Source organism: Aptenodytes forsteri, unplaced genomic scaffold, assembly GCF_000699145.1.
Source record: "Aptenodytes forsteri isolate BGI_AS27 unplaced genomic scaffold, ASM69914v1 Scaffold87, whole genome shotgun sequence".
In the NCBI taxonomy this organism is placed as follows: domain Eukaryota; kingdom Metazoa; phylum Chordata; class Aves; order Sphenisciformes; family Spheniscidae; genus Aptenodytes; species Aptenodytes forsteri.
The window spans coordinates 6,657,344-6,679,367 of NW_008796041.1; the positions used below are offsets into that span (position 1 = coordinate 6,657,344).

General features: G+C 39.3%; 1 protein-coding gene across 1 annotated transcript in view; it reads left to right on the top strand.

Moving 5' to 3' along the window:
• The window catches only part of LOC103904151 (guanine nucleotide-binding protein G(t) subunit alpha-3), a 29,002-nt gene extending 9,010 nt beyond the window's left edge, over window positions 1-19,992 (top strand). Inside the window, exons 2-8 of the mRNA XM_009285534.1 lie at window positions 689-731; window positions 5,955-6,096; window positions 9,562-9,719; window positions 13,658-13,786; window positions 17,953-18,082; window positions 18,289-18,442; window positions 19,802-19,992. Coding sequence (XP_009283809.1) covers window positions 689-731; window positions 5,955-6,096; window positions 9,562-9,719; window positions 13,658-13,786; window positions 17,953-18,082; window positions 18,289-18,442; window positions 19,802-19,992 — 947 coding nt within the window. The remainder of the gene's footprint in view (window positions 1-688; window positions 732-5,954; window positions 6,097-9,561; window positions 9,720-13,657; window positions 13,787-17,952; window positions 18,083-18,288; window positions 18,443-19,801) is intronic.
• Window positions 19,993-22,024: the final 2,032 nt, after the last annotated feature.

The window sequence follows — 22,024 nt, forward strand, 5'->3', positions numbered from 1 at the left end:
AACTGACCACAGGGATATCCCACACCATATGGCGTCGTGCTCAGCATATAAAGCTGGGGGAAGAAGAAGGAAGGGGGGGACGTTCAGAGTGATGGCGTTTGTCTTCCCAAGTAACCGTTATGCGTGATGGAGCCCTGCTTTCCTGGAGATGGCTGAACACCTGCCTGCCCATGGGAAGGAGTGAATGAATTCCTTGTTTTGCTTTACTTGCGTGCACGGCTTTTGCTTTACCTGTTAAACTGCCTTTATCTCAACCCATGAGTTTTTCTCACTTGTGCTCTTCCAATTCTCTCCCCCATCCCACTGTGGGGGGAGTGAGCGAGCGGCTGTGTGGTGCTCAGTTGCCGACTGAGGTTAAACCACGACACCATCTGCCAGAGATGAAATCAAAATATGACCCATATTTTATTTCCTTGATAATTAAAGAGTCTATATATTTCTCTTAATTGACTGAATGTTCCTGTCTTTTCAAATATCCCTTTCCTTTTCAGAATTCAGAATCCGTACCAAGATTTCATTCTTTTTAAGTCTGAATGGACACTAGGGAGGGTTATAATTAGTACAATGGGGATCTAAAACATCTGTATGTCTCTTCATAGATACAAAATTCTGTATTGCAGAGAGCTATTTTTAATACTTACTACTTATCATGTATCAATCACGTCTTCTTAACATTCCCCTTCTGCAGGTGCTGGAGAGTCAGGAAAGAGCACTATTGTAAAGCAAATGAAGTAAGTATATGAATATTCATATCAGTTGTTGAATCTGGTATTTGTAGTATAAGCTATCTAGCAAATGTCTTATTACAATATTTATGCTTATTTGAATAAAATGCAAAGAAACATCATTCAAATCAAGTTCTCATTCAACCACATAAAGAAAAATACAAAGTGACTAAGACACACAGCTGGATTGGTAATATCAGATCTGTCTGATCAAGTCATGCACTGGTCCAACTCCTCAGTGAAGACCGGGGAAGCTTCTTCATTGGCTTTGGTAGGAGTTACAGTACTGTAGTGAGAACATGAATGTGTAAGACAACCAGCCATGGCAGATCCACCTAGCCTAGTCCTGTCTCCTGCAGTAGCTAATGAAGGATGTTTCCAGATCATCAAACCAGACAAGCAAACACACAGTAATACTCGCGCTAGACACCCTGATAGTATCTGATGATCTGTGACTCAGGCACCATCCTGAACCAGAGACGATATCACTGTGTTTAATAGCCCTCAGTTAATTCATGGCTACGTTTCTCCTGAATCTTTTTTGAACCAATGTAAACTGAGAACATCGATAATATTCTACAGCAAGTCATTCCACAGTTTAATTACATATGATGTGAATCATCTCCCTTTGTTCAATTTTAATTTGGTCCTTATTAATTTCATTTGATTTCACTGTATTGCAAGAGAAAATACTGAAGCATTCACATTGTATAATAGCGCAAAGTTTTGTTGTTTTTTTTTTTGAACCAATGTAAACTGAGAACATCGATAATATTCTACAGCAAGTCATTCCACAGTTTAATTACATATGATGTGAATCATCTCCCTTTGTTCAATTTTAATTTGGTCCTTATTAATTTCATTTGATTTCACTGTATTGCAAGAGAAAATACTGAAGCATTCACATTGTATAATAGCGCAAAGTTTTGTTGTTTTTTTTTTCCCAAACTGTGCTCTGTAGATCATTCTTCGTCTCCACAGACTTATTCCAGCTCCGGCCAGAGGTCAGAAAGATTGTTCTCAGGTCTCCCACAGGCCAGGTGAGAACATATTTAGCCGCCAGCCTACACAGTGAGCAGCTGCTACCCATCATCCAGCATGGGTAGGGACAGTCATGAGAACTGCTTTTAGCATGGAAAGTATCACCCCAAAAAGTTTTCATACAGTAATCAAGCTGGGAAAAAACAAGCTCAAATGCAGAAATCCCTGTTCAAATTTGGACTGAGTATCTGGTTAGGAAGATCTTGTGACTGCACCATAAATCTACTACAAGAATACTTGTAGATGTTTGTTCAAAATGCACATGGTTCCACACAGATTGAAGTCAGTAGCTTTATTTCCCCTGGCTTCAGAGGAAGGTCAAATCTGTGTGTGTGTGTCTCCATTTATAATTTACTATCACAATATTTTCACATATAGTAAAACAGGCTAAAACTAAATTAATTCATGTTATTCATTTAAGGGTAGCCAAAATACTAATCATGTATCTGGTTTAAATAGATAATCCAGCTGAGTTTGAGAGATCATACTTACACAGGCTGCAAAAATCCTCCTTCACTGTGTAACCTGCTAAAATATTGCTGTTGTATCTAGTCTTATTTTCACAGACAGTGTCCAGGTCTGCTTCCTAGAGCAGAAAAAAATTACACAGGAATTGCAACTGTTTAGACATGACCCCACTTTGTAAGCACCAATCTCTTCCTGTGTAAAAATCAAGCAGACTGTTTTAAAGAAATCAGTAATACTATTCCGAATTTATGTTCTCCTAACTATTTCGTATATTCACCAATGCATTTTAAAGAGTGAAGTAAAAAATGTTATGTCATAAGAGCAATTTTCTACTATTTAAGCAGCTCATTTTGTAATAAGACAGATTCAGAACCATCCATCAAATACTTTGCTAACTTTTTTGTTCCAGTTAAATGGTGGATGATTTTATTTCTGTTTTGAGTTCCAATCAGGAGACCCTCCTTCAGCAAACCATTGAAATGTATTGTGCTGAAAGCTTCCACAAGTAGAAGCAGATTAAAGATGTTCCTCTGAATTGAGCACTTTAAGAAGGCTGATAGCCCTTAACAGCATCGAGGAGGTGGCAAAAAAACTGCAAAGCTGAGAGTTGTCTTTAAAGCCCTTGCATTTATGAGCCGTCAACCTGATCACAAATATGAATTATTTTACAAGAAAACTGTTCATGAAAATTATCATTTTTCATATAAAAGTCATCATTCTGTCACAACAAAGCACTTTTTTTTTTCTAAAAGGGAAATTTTTCAGGAAAAAAAATCAGTTATTAATTTTCTCAGTGAAGCATAACATTTTCTAGAGAAGACTGATAGCTGCTTACAAAAGAAATAATTTTGCTGAAAATACAATTTTCCATCAAAATCAGGGTAATTCTATTCCTATTAATATAATTTTCTAATTCATAAACCTCATTCTTTCCAGACTATTTCAATCAAAGTTCAATCCTTCCACTAAGCTTTGCACAATCTTTTCTGATGCTCAAAATATAGATATGCTGCAAGGCCCTAAAAAGGCTAGAATGGTTATGAGGGGTAACTAAAAAGGAAAAAAAATATAAGCTTCTCTGGAGCTCTGTGCTTCTGACTAGATCATTTCCAATGTGTGATCTAACTTTTTTAAAACCAAGTTGAGTATTTCTGTGCTATGCCCTAAGTTAGCAGTACAAACCTACTACAAATAATTCAGCAAAGGAAAAGGAGGAAACAAAATATTTAGTAACTCATCATGCCTGTTGAGATTGAATCAACTCCACCTAGCTGGTGAGAAGCCCTCCTTGCGTGAAAAAAAACAAGAGACTAACTTTTTTCTTCCAATAGAAACATAATTTAGATATTATGACTGGTAGCCTAACACCTCATGCCTTCAGCATCCTGCATTTATCTTTTAAAAGTTGTTTATTTTTTCAAGGAGGATCAGGGAACAAAATTTTCCATTTGCTAAAATGCTCCTTCTGGCCATACAAGATGTCAGCCTGTTTTACCATCCTTCCTTAAGAATGACAGACCTTTAAGAAAAGCAGCAAAATTCACTACTGATTTAACAGGCTGGCTAATGTACCTTCTGCCAGAGGACATAAATATATTATTTAAAAAAACCCCAAAACAACCAAACAGCAAAAACCATGAAAAACCTCAAGCAAAAACAAGTTTTCTTTCTGTAATTACAGAACCTAGTTTTATTTCAGACTCTCATATTTTCTTTCTCCCTTTGTTCTTCAAAGGAAAAGCATGAAAACAACATATAAAATAGCCATCTCTGCACTGTGTTAGGGCCTTTCCTTCTCCCTCATCCCAGATTTTTGCAGCCACAGGCAAAACATCCATCTTTTCCAGAAATCCTGTTACGGGCACCGCTGTGAGACACACAAAGTAGTTAAACCAAGTTCATGTACTTCATGGGGTTTGAGTTGTATTCATATATTTCATTCCATTATTTATAGAAAAGCTGCTGCTTTCACAGGTAGTAAGGGTAAGAGTGAGAGGAATATGCTGAAGTACCAGTGCAAGGTTCAACATTGATGGCAGCTGAAATTATTTCCTGTAAAAGCTGATCTGACCCGTTAAGGGAGGGCACCCACACCAGTGGGGAGCTCTGGGCTCCATGGCACTTCACAAACAGGACGGTGCTCAGGCCGTCACCAAGCAGCAATCCAGACTATCCAGTGCACTATCATGGAGCTACATTAGACTCCACCAAGCGAATAAGCCTCAATTCTTGTTATTTCATTCAAATCACTGTTTTGACACAGGCACACATGGATATTTCAGAGGATGGCAAAAAAGGGTTCCCTAGTATGCCAGACTGCATAACACAGATCCCCTTTTTCTTTCTCCCAAGTTCAATAGGATTCCTTTGAATCTTGCAGATTCGCTTGAATTCATGCTGAAAACAGCATTCAAAAAATCGAAGCTTCAAACAGAGTTTACAGGTTTGCCTGGTCTAGCAGTGATTGGGGAAACATTTAGACAACCCTTTCTTCCTACAGATGCTATCCCTACAGACACAAGAATGCAACTTTTGAATTTTCTGACATCCATAAGTCAGAGAGATGTTAAGACACATTCAGTTGTGATCTGGGTTTTGTGCGCGCGCGAGTGAATTATTTTCTGACAGGGCTGACTTCTCCCCTTGAAGGGAAAGTCTCCCCAAGACACACACCTATACTCATTCTGGGCTACCTGTCAGATCCTTTCACATCACCCCTTTCTCCTTGCATAGCTCTGTCCAGACTGTATCTCTGGCAAGAGGCAGGGAAAATAAAACAAACCCCAAACCCCAGAAATTATTTATTTAAATAACCTGGCCTTCATCTCTGAACAACTGAGGTGAGGAAGAATGACCCTTGGTTCCAGCAGCAGCCAAAGCAGTTTGGTGTCTGTTCATTGAGAGTACGCTACACCAAAACGGGTGAAGTTTTCATCCTTTTTCACAACTTATGGAAAAAGATGTCTCTGAGATATGATATAATCTGCACACTGATTTTGGAGAACTTTTAACACATGCCATTCTCCAGTCAAGGAGGATTATGAAATTATAATCCCTCTGTCAGAATTAGATTAATTGAATTTGACTGCTAAGGTTCTTTGCCCTCTGGAATACAGGCCAAATATTCTGGAGTAATATGTATGTCCCCAAAGCCTGTAGATAATAACAGTAACACCTTTCAATAACTAGAAATTGTAACTGATGTACAAAGAAATATTAAAGATGAGGGAGGAAGTACCTCACAGTGTAGAAATATTTTCTGCAATAATTTTTCTACTCTAGGTAAGATTCTGGATAAAAATGAGAATGATTAAACAAGCAATGTGACAGCCCATGACTAACATTGTAGATCCAATAATAAAAGATTTGGGATCTAAGTACAGCTATGCATCTTGCCCTGTATACGCAGGAATGGGTCTGGGTCTTGTTCTGGATTCATACATTATCTTACGTTGACCCACAAAGCAAAAAACCAATACCTATTCACTCAGACTGCGAAGTCAAAACCTAGCTCATAAATTTAACCTCACGTAGTTGCAGAAACTGCTGTTTACCTGTTCCAGCAGAACAGGCAGATCAAGCATTGATAAATCCTTTCCCAGGGCCAGATGGATCCAGTTCTTTCTCACGCTGACCACAAAAGCATCTGATCCAGCTTTTCATTACTTTCTTTTTTTTTAATGCATCCCATAAACCTTTTGTTTTCTATTTTTGCACCAGGATCATCCATAAAGATGGTTTCACCTACCAGGAACGCATGGAGTTCAGACCTGTCATTTACAGTAAAGCAGTGCAGTCTATCCTGTCTATCATGAAAGCAATGACTAAGTTAGGAATCAGTTATGAAAACCCAGCTAGAATTGTGAGTATGACAACCTTTCTCTTGAAATAGGCATTAGAATACAATTTTTTTGTAATGTAATAGTAGAGACTAGTAGAACAAAGAGGGTTCAGTATTTGCTTTATGACAGTGGAAACTAAGTACTGCTTGAGTTATATGTCACCAGATGTCCTTACTTATTTTTATTTTCCCAAGACTGATGCCTGAGGTCTAACCTTTGCATAAACTGCCATTCTGTTTGTTACAAAAGAAATGTCCAACTTGCAAAGACATAAGAAAGAAAAAAAAGAACCTTTTCTTAGCTGTTTAGTCACTTATTTATTGCTATTGGGAAATGTAATAAATATTTCCCTTTTATGAACAAACCTTGAGGCTCAGCCATGTAAGGAAGGGTCATCTAGACATGTTGGGAATATTTCAGTTTGGCATTGCTCCTGGCGCAGAGACCTCCCCGTTGTACGGATGCAGCACTGGCGCATTGGCACTGCGGAGAAGCGGAGTCTGACCTTCCTGACACGGTCAGCAATCCTATGCACAAGCACACAGAGGAAAAGCCACAGTAAGAAGACCTGCTACCTTCTGGCAATCACGCTGAATTTTCAGGGATAGAAGTAAAGGACAAACACGTACTTTTCTTCTCAGTGTAATGATTTAGTCTATTGCCTGTAATTCAGACTTGCTGAGAATGTCTCAAAGGCCTGTCAGAATATCAGCTGGTTCCAGTTTTGGCAAATTCTGCAAGTTCCCTAGAGGTTTATCTTAGAGGGAATTACATCTGCTTATCTGAAAGAGCTTTTCTTGTTCCAGAAGTCTACATTTCATTGTAATGACATGTGGTACTTTGACCTAAAAAATGATAAACAAATGCTTCAGAGGTTACTAAAGCTCATACAGTCACTTGACAAAATAGAAACTAAATGTTTTCTTCCTGTATTCTTTTAAGGGTCCATGAACGCCAGTCATTCAAACAAATGTAATGGTGCCCAAAAGCAGCACACAGAAAATAGGCCCATGTGAATGTGCTGCAGCTTGGCCCGTCTCCTCAATTGTGGTAGACACGTGTACTGCATAAGGACCCATCTACCAGTCTACATGGCCTAAGACAGCTGGACCTTGCAGCACCTGGCCACAGGTCCTGGCTCAGCCTCTAACATCCACTACGTGGTCCAGACTCTGTTTGCCATCTGTAATTGAGCTACAGGGGCCTGTGCCCCTGTACTTCAGCCTCTTTTCTCAGCGCTGCCAGACTTTGAGAGGTTTATACATGTTCACTCATCATCTATCACCTATGCCAGTTTCATAGACATTATTTTCAAGGGATTTCACAGCCTGGGGAACTGGGAATTGAAAGTTTTTGTTAAAAAGCCCAGTTCATTCCTTAGCATTACATATAACGAAATGCAGAAAATACAGCTTTTGTAAGTTTATCATTTATAGTACAGTAAGCCCACTCTTACTGTCCTTGGCAGAACAGGCCTCTAGGAATACAGTTGAATACACCTGTACAAAATATTTCCAGTGCCTGCCTTCTTTTCCCCCAGAACCACATAAGAGCAACCTGGATGTGAGTTTTAAAGAAAACAGAAATTTTGGTCACATTTATTTGAATCGCCACTAAACATTGCCTTTTCTTCCAAAAACAAACTTAGCTTATATATTCTGTAAAATCATAAGCCATTTATGAGCTTGAGTTGTTTTGATATAAGCTTTGATTTCAGCTGAACTTTGTTCTTGCTGTGTTCTAGTCCAGGTTTAGCTGCTTACAGTTATCTAGCCCAAAGACTGGGCTTATTTTGGGCCCGAAAGCAATGGGTTTATCCGTGTTCCAGGACTGCCTGCAAATACCTCTTAGTGATCCTGAAAGCGCCTCAGCACATAATTTTGAACAACATCTGTTCTGGGGAGAGAGGTATTTTTTTCTTCCTAAAGCACCATTGCAATCTATTTTTAATATGAAAGTCATCTGAAGTCTGTCTAATGCCAGAGAGAAACAAAACATTATATAAATCAGGGTTATGATAATCTGCTGCTATCTTCCTTTTTTACGTAAGCATCAAAATCCACAGTTGCCAACTTTTGCATAATAATCAATGAACATTTCCCGTACACCTGGAAGCTCTGAGCTCAAGACTTCTCATTGTAGGCTATTCAGCCAACAAATCCAACATAGCTATAATCATTAAATGATATGTGATATCTTGAAGGAGAGAACATTCCAACTCTTATCTTGAAGCTGAACAAGTGTGCGCCCTGGAGAGCAGCCCTGGAGGCAAATGAGGGGCACACATGAGAAAGCATGACTCAGTTCTGCTGATCCTGGCACCCAGCGAGAAGATGGGGGTGTAAACGGAGCCAGTGTTGTTTAATGTAGAAGGGCAACTGTATGGCTGTCCTCCTTCCTCTTTCAAATGAAGGCAATTCTCTAGTGGTTATTTTGCCCTTTTTGTTCTTTTTCTCCATGCTAAGTCAATTTCTCCAATATTTTAGAAAACCTGCAGTGCTTTATTTTTTATGAGTCTCTGACTTTTACAGAGTTTCCATAAACTGCAATTTCTATTGAAACATTAAAATATAGTACATTCCTAAAATAAATTTGTTACAAATTATTGTGAAGATGTTTTCTATTTTTGAATAAAACATACTCCCTGCCAAAACACTGTCTGTCAGAATCCATTTATACTTTTGCAACTATTGACTGCAAGTCACTTCAGTTGTCTACTTATACGTAGGAAGGAAATTTTCTATAATTATCCACTGCTGTGACAGTGTATCAAATGACCCTATTTTAATCATGCTCTTTATTTACAGTACATTCCTAAGCTGTTAACTACTCAAAAGAAAGATTTTTAATGAAATAGATTACTTGAAGTCTTTTTTGATTGACTGCAAAAGGAAGAAATTACAGAATAATACGTTTAAAATATTTGGGATTTTATTCAGTTACAGGTTTCTTCTTCCCCAAATGAAAAAAAAACGTATTGGAAATGCATTCACTAGTTATATTAACTTCGCCACATTTCTCACGGTGGCCAAAAGCTAGAATTTTTTTTTTTTCCAAATACATTCAAAAATATATTTAGCTATATATTTCTGCTTTGATATAGTTATAATATGTTTGAGCTTTAAATATCCTTTTTAATTTAGTTTTTGATACCCCACTACTCTCTCTTACAATAAAGCCTTCCTTCCAAGTTGGACCTTTTGTGAGCATCGATGGTAAGATGAAACTGAGCCCTTGTATGAACAAAACAAAACAATAAAAAGAGGAAAAGTCTGTGTATCATGATTTAAGTCTAACCTTGGCACTAACTAAAGGGAAGTGAGCTTGTAAAAGGATGCTTACATGCACAGGCGAGTACAGCTACCTGGAAAAATCAGTGAAAATGAGAAATTTTGCCCCTGCAACTCATTGTAAACAAAGCACGTCTTCAAGGAGGTGGAGAGGCACAGTGCGCTTGCACAATATTTACTGCAATTTCTCTTTAGGAAGATGAAAGGAAGCTGTGTGCCATGGCAACAACTCTGGAGGATGGCGACATGTCTTCCGAATTGGTTGAAATCATCAAACAACTGTGGAGCGACGGCGGGACCCAGGCCTGCTTCGCAAGGGCAGCGGAGTACCAGCTCAATGACTCGGCAGCCTAGTAGGTGACACCGGCTGCAGGTGCTGAACAGCTGGCTAGTACCAGAACAGGCAGCGTAGGAAGGCTTGCGACAAGAACTCTTCCTCACGTGCAGAATAGCCTATGAAAATTATTGCTCATTAACCTGAAAAAGAATTAGGCTTTTTGCTAATGTTTATAATATATTAGAAACGTTTAACTGAAGGAAACAATTGAAAACAAGGAACAACTTGTTTCTGTGAGTTTGTTTAAACTGTAAAAAAAAAAAAAGGTCTACTCTTTCTCTAGGTAATTCTAAGATTGGCAAAATGAGGGAAAAGGTGAATTGAAACAGCTTAGGTTTTACCTAGAGTTGTACTTTGAACGTATACATTTCAAGCGGCTAATCTTAAGTCTGGAGAAAACTATAAAAACTTTCCTGTAAACTAATCTGGCCATACAGATGGGTGCTCCCCAGGCCGTTACTGTCTCAGCATCCAGCTGGTCTTGGCTCGTGGTGCTGCAGCTGCTCTCCAACCTGATGGCCCCAGTTCCCTTTCCGCAGCCTGGGAGGTGGCAGGCAGATATGCAGGGGACTAGGGCTGCTCAGCTCCGACTCCACGAAGGGTCACCATTCAGCTGGGGTACATCTCCTAGCTTAGATGTAGTCAGTAAGCTTAGACTTTTCAGGAGTCTCTGGTTTGGTTGCTTCTACAGCTATTCTTGCAGGCTAGAGTGGTCCTGCTCTGCTGTTTTCTCCCTAAGCTCACACAAGACCCAGAAGGGAGATGTCACCTGGGTCGGAGTTTGCCTAGAGTGCATTAAGTCTGACTCTAGACCTCGGGCAGAGGGTTGTTCCAGCTGAGGTCCATCTTCCAAGATCTGCAGCTGGAGGTTTCTCTGCTCCTGCAGGTCCTCCTACAGGCTGAGGGCACCTGCAAGGTGAAACCTCACAAGGTGTTAGGTGTCCCTTCTACTCAGCAGGGAAAAGCATGATCCAAGTCTGGGCCAGGAGCCAGGCAAACTGAAGGCAGTAATAGCTCACTAATTGTAGATAGTAGAAAGTATTAATACACGAAAATATTAAAAATTCTTCATCTCTTTATATCTTCAAAACAAGAATTAAGATCTTTCTGCAAGATACCTAAACAAAGAAAATATTGCCTGTGTTGATCTGTGCCTGATTTGGCAGTATTTTATGGCAGCCTTGTATTTCTATAGGAACAGTACAGAGCAATCTTTTGTTGCCTAACATATCCTTTCTGACAGGCCACACTGCAGTTCCCAGCACTAAAAGACTGTAACAGGTCAGTCATCATTCTTAAAAGGCAAAACACTTCTTGAAATTTAAAAAAAAACCAAAAAACAACAAAAAAAACTAATGCAGAAAAAAAAAATTACCTGTTTACCAGCTAACATTCTAGTGTGTACACTATGCCTGGCAGATTAGGTTTTGTTGCCTAAAAAGAAGATAGGACAGTCTAAAGTAGTTCCCTCTCAGTGTTATGGGCTGTGTCATGTTTTAACCTGCAACAGGTTTCAGTATTTAAGGGAGCTAGTACAGACTGTAAAGGAGCCAATAATCATTATTTATTGCTAGAATTACATTAAAAACAACAGTGATATGTTTTTCATCTGCTTGAACACTTCCAAAAATCCCGCTAATCCTCTGTCTTCGTCTTTCAGTACCTGATGCTTCTGAAAATCTAGACTTTGGCCCTGAACCACTAAAATCAACTTAATTTTTGCCCTTGCTGCTGGGCTTCTAATGATCAGGTCAAAACCAGCTAGAGTCAATCAACCATCTAATGTTACATTTCAATTTCTTTTAAAACCAAACCCCTGTTTCTCAGCTCCTGTGAATCAGCTCCTACACAGAGTATTGATTTATACTGTGTAAACTCTGACTTTCTGAGGTTATCTTCTCTGAGTCTTTTCATTATTAATTCATGCTAATGAAGTTTGATCACTGCCTTTCCCCTGTGTATTTTAATTGGAAAAAAATTAGATCTTCCGAATAATAGAAAATCCCCTGTATGTCAAATTTGGCTGGAATTTCTTCCTTAGACTCACCTGGAATTAATCCTGTTTTAAGATGGAGTGATGCGTAAGGAAGGGGCAAAATCAGGATTATAAATCGTGACCTTAAATGTCATTGTATAGCTACCAGTAATACATGGTGCTTCTTGCTTGCTCAGTCATTTGCCTCTCAGGGTAGGATTTGTGTCACCTAATTCAAGCCAAGGAAAGATCAGGCATTTAGACTAACCTACTAGTTTGTGTTCCCTCTTTTGCCAGTGGAGAGCCGGCCTGCAGAGTGTCCCCTTGGAGCTGCCCACAGCTCTAGGAAGAATCTGAAGATGCCTCTCTTGCTCCATTAACTAGATAATTAACTTGGTCTAATTTTTTAAGCAATTACAACTGGCTGTGTTGAATTTAGGTATTTGTGACTAAGAACTATCAGATCTTTAAAATGAATTGTATATACAAGTGTTTATTTTAGTGCTTACATGCTTTATCAATTGCAAAATGTCTTTTGTCTCTGCCTTCCACAAAGGTGAGCTGAGATTAGTTTGCCTCAGGCCCTACTCAGAGAACCAGAGCTATATTGCATTTTTTTTAAAAACAGATTGTTTCCTGGACTCAAATAATGGGCAAACATTTAATTACTTAGATCAACTTCAGCATTCCTTGCTGAGTCGATTCAGTCTATTCAACTTAAAATAAGAAAATCCCATTTCCAAGCATTACTTACAAATCTCCATATGGAAGATTCTAGCTTTTTTAAAATTTATTTTATTTTTTTACTTACAGTTATATTAAATATTGCAGACAAGAATGATGAGCTGTGAGGTTTGTTTTGGTAGTTGCCTGGTTAAACTGAACAGAAGAACTTCATGCTGGGCAGACTTTGTGTTAGAGAAGAAAAAAAAAAAGGCACGAAGCCTAATAAACATTAGAGAGACTGTGTTTTGTTGGTCAGAGACAAGAGGCTACAAATGGAAAGGTGCCAACTGGGACACTGAAAGCTTGAAAATGCTTCAACTATTGCATGTGGTTTCTTGCTTTTGGCTTTGTTCTTTATTTTAATATTAGTAGTTAAAAGGTAGGAAGCTACCCAGACATCACCTCTTCTTTTCCTTTTGTTAATTCGTAACCTCTTTACAGATTCCTAGACCAGCCAGTAGGATTCATAGGCTCTGTCCAGCCATCTTGAGAAAGCTGCGTGCCCCTGGAAGACACACGAGAAGGGTTGGTGGTAGGACAAGAACAGGCTTCAAAGATCTGGTTTGGATTCTCATTTCATGCAGATTTTCTCTCTGTATGCCAGACATAAAACCAGATAATCCACTCTTTCCCAGGCGGTTGTGAGAATACTGGCCTAGGGGGTCCTCAGCTTCATTGAAGCTTCTGGTTTTGATTACAAAATATATATTTTTTAAATTATCAGGTACCTTCCTCTTGTAAACTGATAAGTCTGCAGGGAAAACAGCCCCTACATGCGAATTCCTCCAAAATATTACGCCCTCCCTTTCACTTAGGAAGGAAAATACTGTTACAACAGGTCTGATAGGCTGCGATAACTTCTAGTCAATCTGCTTCTGAAAGATGCTTGTGGTTCTTCCCCTGTGGTGGCAATTCCCACTTGCTGAAAGCAAATGGACAAAACCTCTTTCCCGACAAGGTGGCTTTTTAGCATCGCTGAGGAAAATAAGGATTTTCCTGAACTGAAATTCTCAGAAAGATGTTTATTATATACAACTAAATTACACTTCTATATACAAGGAAAAAAAAAAGAAAAAAAGAAAGGCTCTGGATTGTGGATCTAGGTTGTATATATACCATTATATACCAATAGTATTGTATTTAAATGTGTAATTTACATAAAATATTTAAAAGCGGCTCAATATGAAGTGATTACGTAATGTTCACTTCACCCTTTGAATTCACCAATCACCATTTCTTTTTACCCTCCTTAGCTACCCCAACGATTTGGATAGGTTAGCAATGCCGGACCATGTGCCTAGTGAGCAAGAGGTTTTGCACTCCCGAGTGAAAACAACTGGGATTGTAGAAACTCAGTTTTCTTTCAAGGATTTGAACTTCGGGTACAAAAGCCATATTTGACAGTTTTCTGTGGTTTTATCTTTCTTAAGTGTTTTCTTTCAAAGTTGTTGACCTATTATAATATTGGTAATCCCACTGTGATATCCTTGAATCCACTCTTATTTAATATTTTGAAACAGCCAAAAAAGCAAGACATTTTAGTACCAGTACTTCAACTTTAAGCATATAATGGACCGTTAAGAGATCTCAGAATATCAGGTTCTAAAAGGACATTTTTACATATGTAAGTGTCTACAAAGCATTATTTGTATCCTGCCATTTGAATAATTTTTTGTGACATTTATGAAATTTGCCTACCTAAATGTTGTCCTTAACAGCATGCAAAACATTTGATGACTACTAATTTGCATGCACTCTCAACCTTTCACTCTCTTGAGAACAGAAATAACTGCTCTTAACACTGGAATGCATTACAGTTGGCAAAAAAATAATAATTTCTGTCGCATGGGAAATTTCAGTATTAGCATGCATGCCTTCATGCTCATTTAAGATGAAAAGCAAAATGTTCAGAAAAAAAAATGTTGAAAATAATGTCTCTGAGAAATTTGACTGAAAATAATTGACACTTTCAGATTTTGTTATGCTTGGTGAACCAATTAAAAACATCTAATTCCACATGAAAATGTATTTGAATGAATTATGATAGTTTCAGTGTTCTATAATGCTTTTCTCTATGGACTGAATTCCATTTAATTCTTAATTTAAAGGCTGGGCTGCATACTGAGGAATGTAGTCTAGACAAGAAACTGTCTGTAGACATAGATGTATAAAGCACCAGGATTATAACTTTTACATTTCTCATTGGGCTTCTTTTTTTCTCCTCATGTGTCAATTAAACATCCCCCAAACCATCTATGCTACCACACAGCTGCTTTGACACAACAGAAATTACATATACAAAATAAGATTCTGAAGTAGATGGCCTACAAATAAATTATTATCACCTATTAATACACCGATCACTCATGAAAATTCAGCACTTACCCACAAACACTACGGTGTAATGCCATAAACACCATCTTCTTTTTCTCTGATTAACATATTGCCAGACAGCTTTGTACATTGGAAATCTGAGCACCTTCAGTTACAACCCCAGTTTATGTAAGAAATAAATACAAAACCAGGACAGAGAAAGAAATCATCAGAATGCAAACCCTCTTTGAGATGAATGCTACCAGTCCTGACATTAGAATATCAGAATTGGTGCCTAGGTCCAACTGAAATGCAACACAACCGAGAATTAAGTTACCCGAGTGTCTGTAAACAAGAGGAAGGCTCCTAATGCCACCACAAACACAAAAAACCACTGTACTTAGCCTCTCTGCTATGCATCGCGGTAGTGTTATGTGAGTAAATTCATTGGTGGTTTTAGGCACTTAATATGAGGGTAAAACACTACAAAATAGTCCGAGGGTTTTGAGCTGCTATAGGGATGCAGAGCAGCTATAAATCCATCTTAACCAGCTAGTTACTGCTACTTGGCATCGCCAGAGCAATGCAAAACAGCTGGGGGATTCTGATGACTCTGCACTTAGTTTGATAAGTACCATAGAAACATCTATAAAGAGAGGAACACTTCCACATTCAGACTGAGTTTTGGTTGATGTACTTAAATGAGACTTGGGGTCACAAGCCATACATGGATAAAAAGAAGACATGAACAGATGCCTCATTCACTAAACACTTGTCCCCCTCTGAACTGAATGAGGCAGAAAACATTTTGTATCTGTGCAGTAAAAGTCTAAATTCCAGTACTGCTCCAGGGAACTGAATTACAGTTGCACAGACAACAGGTCTTGTTATTTGCTATCTTCTTCGTGGTTACTTTGCTGGTTTAGTGTAATTTGGCTTTCTCGTGCTCTTCAATTTATTTCACTAATGTTGACTTTGATTTCCAGAGCTCAGAACATACTTAAATATTTTTAAAAGAAGGTCTGATCTTCATAGGTCTTCTCCTGCTATCGCTTCCACTGATGTGCTAGGGAGAGTTCGACTGAAATCAGGCAAGCTTTATTTTAGTCTTCAGGTCTCGTTATATGTACCATTAGGACAAGTGATACATATCAGCTAGTCCCATATCTGTAGCTAAGTTTTCCAAGAGCAGTGTTGGGAAAATACAGAGCTTTCAAGACTAACTTTGACTGTCTTGGTAAAAGAAAAAGATCATCTCAGAAATACATTTTCTACCGCTCACAGAGGGACTTCAGTTTTACATGTGCATATGTTAAGTTCTGGGCTGACATAAGAAGAGCTAAGCAAACTAACGTTAGTACAACAAAAACTGCCCATAAGCATTGCCTCTGGCCTTGATCTTGTCCTATTTTAGTTGACTTCTTATGAATATTCACAGGGCCATATGCTAAAACCTTGCAAGAAGTGAATACAGATTCATATGATTATGTACGCTTGCGAAACTTTACTGCAGACTAAATTTTGAAGCTTTTTTTGCCCCCATAACCCTGATTTCAGAGTTACACCCCACAAATCAAGGAAGACACGTAATGGCAGGTGATTTTGGGGCACTAATCGCAGCCAAAAGTCAAGATGCTTTATTCATACTCACCTCACTCTTCAGTAGACACATTGAACTCAGTGAAGATATGCTTGGAAGAATGCCGTTACTGTTATCAAAATCTTGCTCCACAACAGCTTCCTGATTTCCTAATAATTCACATTTATAGACACCCAATGATGAGACAAAGAGATGAAATGTACTAGAAAAAAATAATTTTCTCTAATTATTCCTCAGCTGCAGAAACAGTTCATCACGAGCATTGGGAGGGGTTTCATTTCTTCGAAGCAGGATGAAAAATGTAAACAATAACCTTTGTTTCCATCAGCTGCATTGCTGATGGTGAAAAAAAGAGAGGATCAATATACTGCAAAAAATGGTGTTTCAGTAACAAATTATTCTTGTTCTGTTTATTACTGACGTGATTTTTTCATACTGGATCCCAGTATTTTCATTGTTATAAAAATCGAGTTGTGTTTAATTTTCAGATACTGCAGGAGATACATCCAGAGCATTTTCTTGAAGGAAGGGATAATGCAACAGGGGATTAGGTTTTATACAGTTTTAAGTACAACAACAGGCAGCACGGGGAAAAGTCATGCACACGAGGAAACAGAAAAAGTAAGGGAAGGGTAAATTTAATTTTTTACATGTTTTTTCTCCTTTCTAATGCACTTGAAAAATGTTCAAGTCTGGCACCTTTTATGTCAGAAAAATAGTGAAAAGAAAGCCCTATCCCTTATCACTGAAGAACTGCAAATGTAAGTGGGAATTTTGAAAGTTGGTGCTAAGCAGAACAATGGTAGCTTTGACGACAGCTCCATCTCAGTTGGGTCCTAACTAGGGCCCTAACTAGGTCCCAGCTAGGTATGCTCAGTTGGCTTTGGACCCCATATAAAGAGTCCATAAAATGTTCATATGACTACCCAAAGGTAGTAATTTCTGGCAAAGACTGAAGGAAATTAATGCAGGGGAGGACAGCCCCACATTTTCCTCTCTACAAATGAAGGGATTCCTGCTCCCCATGAATTGCTGCTCAAAGAGCAACTAATGAGATTGATAGGGCAGAGACCCCCCCACGCAGACGCAGGCTGCGTTATACAGCTAGCGAAGCGATCGCGCCAGGGCAATGAATAGATGACTAAATATAGATCTACACTAGCCAATTAAACATAACCACTGGGTCAACCCATGACCGGCTTCCAGTCATACGCCTTACTGATCAATGTGTCAGTTCACTGCAAGCAAAACTATGAAGTCACAAATGACTGTGGATTTGAGGGTCTTCCGCCAATGTTTCACGTATGAACTCTGTCCTGAATAAATCCTTGCCTGCAGGGCTTAGTCCTGCACTCAGCTCTTATGCAGAGCCCCACTTCCTCAACATGGGAGTGCCACCCATATGCTTTCCTATATGCAGGTATTCAAGCCTTTACGTTTCATTTTATGCCCACTACCAAGCCATAAATAATACATAGTACTACTTGATCTGTTGGGATAGAAACAGACCAATATTTGGAAAAGCTGGATATTTGATTGTCATTCATCTCCAGTTGCACTCTGCACATCAACAGCATGCCTACGTCCTTATTAGTTAGTGCTTTACATTGTACATATGTTATTTTTTCTGCAAAGGATGTTTGATGTGGGTGGACAGCAATCAGAGAGAAAAAAGTGGATTCATTGCTTTGAGGGAGTTACTTGCATCATATTCTGTGCTGCACTCGGTGCCTATGACATGGTTCTGGTGGAAGATAAAGAAGTGGTGAGTCAGAAGAGACAAACAACCCTTTTTGCTGCTAAGTTTTAATGTACTCTCTGATGGCATATCAGAACTATTCCTGTTGCCTGATAACCGTTTAAAGGCTATTATGCTGTATTGGTTCTTGCCAGTAAAGAACATTACAGTAAAAGTGACATATGGGGATGAGATTTGTCAGTCTCTCATGTTTACCTTTTGCATCTCAACAGAACAGAATGCATGAAAGCCTTCAGCTGTTCAACAGCATCTGCAACCACAAGTGCTTTGCAGCCACTTCCATTGTGCTGTTTCTAAACAAAAAAGACCTCTTTCAAGAGAAAATAACAAAAGTTCATCTGAATATCTGCTTTCCTGAATATAATGGTAAGTTTGGGGTTTTCAGAAAAAAATACATTCAGATGATTAGCGTAGGCCATGCATTAAAGACTGAAACTTTGACTCAGGTCACCTATATATAACCGTTTAAATGCTAAGCATCTTATCTAAGCATCTAGCCTTTCTCTCAAAAGAATAGTATGGGACAGACATGGCCAGAATCCAATTCGTCTCACCTACTCATGATGCTTATCCTAGGGTGGGGTCATCTCTCTCTGGAGATGCTTATCTCTCTCCATTGGCGGGGGGGGGGGGGGGGGGGGGAACTAGAAGTTTCAGATGACTGAAGCGTGGTGTGATGAACCCAGCCAATATTTCAGTACAAGTCGGTGGCTTATCACTCAAACACACCATAACTGAATCCAAGTTTTTTGTCCCTATTTTGAAAATCCACTCCATAAAGGAAGTCTGCCTCTTTTTGTATGTCACAGTACTGTCTACTGGAAATAAAAACCAGCAGCTGTTCCCAGCTGATGCAAGAGAATATATGAGGCTATGTCAGAAAGTGCCAGAGAAAACCCAAAATCTGTTGGTATTTTAGTATTAACCTAATGTATTTGGGACAGGGAATGTCCAGAATGAAGCATACTTAAAGCAATATTATTATTAGAAGACGGGTTCTGTGCACTTCCTGAAAACCAGGTCCTCCACTCCCTTTCTCAGGACACATCAACACAGCAACCCAAAATTGCTCAGTGCTTTACTGGGATAATTAAACATTATGTGCTAGACTCAGTGGAGCTACGCCACTTCACACTGCCTGAGGCTTCAGACAGGACGGGAGCCAGCGAGGGCTCTCAGCAGCAGCCTGCCTCCAGGAGTCTCATCCTGCTCCAGACCTATAGCGAGTCCGCCGCACCAGTGTTCACACCTGCTGTTGTTCTAAAGGAGCACCACCGAAAGGCAGAAAAGCTGCGTGAAGAAATTATGACTGAATAGAGAAGCATCTGAATTTTTCCCTTTTTCCATCTTCATTTCTTTATCTCTTCATTTTCGTACTTCCCAACAACTTTGTCTGCTATCTGCCTGATTCCCTTTGAATTTATGCTCCTTTTTTCTTCTGTTTCTCTCACTTTCTGCTCTCTCTCAGGTCCTTAACTGTTTCACACTGACTTACTCAGGAGCATTTCACTTCAGAAATGAGGGCTTCTGGTTAGGCATTGAAATTTAAATTTACGTGGGCAGTTTAGATACAAAATTTTCATATCTAATGCATGAAGTTAATTCCCTTTAGAAAAAAAGAAAAGAAAGAAAAAAAGGGAAAAAAAGAATTCTTGTTTCTTAGCAGCTGTGAGGAAGTACCAGTTGAAATGTGTCTTCTCTTTCTTTTACTGTTCTTTCCACTAGGACTAAATACATTTGAAGATGCTGGAAATTGCATCAAGAAACAATTTCTAGACTTGAACATAAGGAAAGAAGATAAAGAGATTTATTCTCACTTGACATGTGCCACGGACACCCAGAATGTCAAGTTTGTATTTGATGCAGTCACAGACATAATAATCAAAGAAAATCTGAAAGACTGTGGGCTTTTCTAGCCATTCATTCCCTTGCTCATAGCCTGACTTCATCTCAGTCCACTTTCCTGTGTGCTGACTGAAATAAAAATCTCTAGGGAAGAAACAATATGAATTAGGCTTTCGTTAGCTGTCATTTGAAGCCTTGGGTATAGCCTGAGCATCGCAGACCAACACTGACTTTCTGTGTGTCGTAAGAAGATTGAGAAAAATGTTCATGCTCCACAGAGATGCCAGCTGCTGATAAATCCCACCGGAATGAAAGGGAAATTCCTATTTTAATCAATATGATTTGAAGTTAATCAGCACTTCTCAGGAAACTGGGGACACCTCAGTATCCTGTGTTTTCTAGTGATGGGAGAAAAAAGATAATACATAACACATCACTGACTTTTATTTATAGTTGAAGCCTTAAGAAAGCTATAGCATTAAACAGCATCAATAGATAATCTCCATTCAGTACTCGTTTTCATGTTACACACACAACTGAAAATTACATACCATTAATTCAACACAGGCAAACCCCCCAGACTTGACTGGTGCGTGACAAAGAGCAGTGCAAATCTGAATGTCTAATTATACCGTTTTGTTAGAAGAGCTGAGGGACATGGACATAAAAACTGCACATGTATAAAATTCACAAATACTGCTATCCAGTTTGGAAAAAATAAAACACAGTAAGATGGAGACAAGTTTTTTGAATCCCTAAGGGAGAAAAAAATATTATGGTAACTGTCAGTTCCTGCATAAGCCATAAAGGCAAGTTGAAACTTTTTTTTTTAACAAATATTACACTTTTTTTTTTTAATAATAATTAATAGTCCTGCTGCTGGACAGCTTCTCCAGTGCCCTGTGACTGCAACAGTCATTTCCACCAGTGCAGAGCAGATGTAAATCCACCAGTCCTCATGGCAAAAACACATCCTTGGGACTTTGGCACAGAGATCCATTCTCTATGCAAAGAACTTGCTAATGAAGAACCGCTCCCCTTTAACGTCTCCTGATTTACTGTGACTATAACTACAGAGAATATTTAACTATGTTAAACAGAATGGGAGTTATAAATATATTCAACTGAATTTTGAAATTTGGTCTTGAAACAAAACTCACTTTTGAAATCTGACCACTGACAAAATGTTTCCTTCTGTTTTCTTCTTTTTTTTAAATACATTTCGATCTAATTTTCACCATACTCTCACTGTGTTCTGGTTAATCTAATTATTGAAAACACTAGACTAGGCAACCTGGGCACTGAGCAACAGTCCTGCAAGCCGTCCACATGAGCAAGGTCATCGGTGTCCGTGGGTCTCCCAGCAGAAGTAGGAAGTGGAGAGCTAAAATACATTTTGCACTGCCTGGATTTCTGTTGCTGCCCAATCTGTAATGCTTCACTTGATTAATTCCTTATTTGTATTGAAAATAATGGATTTCCAGTGGTAAGGTTTCTGGATTCATTTCCAGCAATAAACCTAATTTAAAATGAACGGTTTGAACTATGGTGGCATCAACATTAATTTCTGGATCCCTGATGGCATAATAAAAGCCAAGATCTTTAAGAAACAAATCCACGTGCAAACACATCTCTCAAACGCATTCTTCAAGCAAACGCCTAAGAACTCGGACTTTACAGTGTGGCCTGAAAGTTAACCCAGGCAAGAAGACTGTACAGATTGGGTTTCCTACTCATGCTTTAAGAAGTTGTTAGGCCGGCCTAAGTTTGCCCGAGTTTCTGGCAAACCAGTGGCGGGAGGGAGCTCTGGGCTTTGTGATCCTCCAAGAGAAAGGGCTGCGGGTGGGCTCGCTGGGCTCCCCGAGGGGCTGGAGGGCCAAGCTGTGAGGACAGGACAGTGCGCGGGGAGCTCCCTCAGCCCAGCCGGCAGCTCCGGCGCCCAGTGGAAACCAGCACCCCCGGGCGCGGGCAGCGCGGGCGGGCCGGGCGCCTGTACCCAGCGCTGCACGCAGGTGTGCTGCGGCGATCTGCTGGGGACAGACCGACCAAAACCGGCGGCTAGAGCCCAAATAACCCCGACCCGGGAGGAGCGGGCCGGCGGCC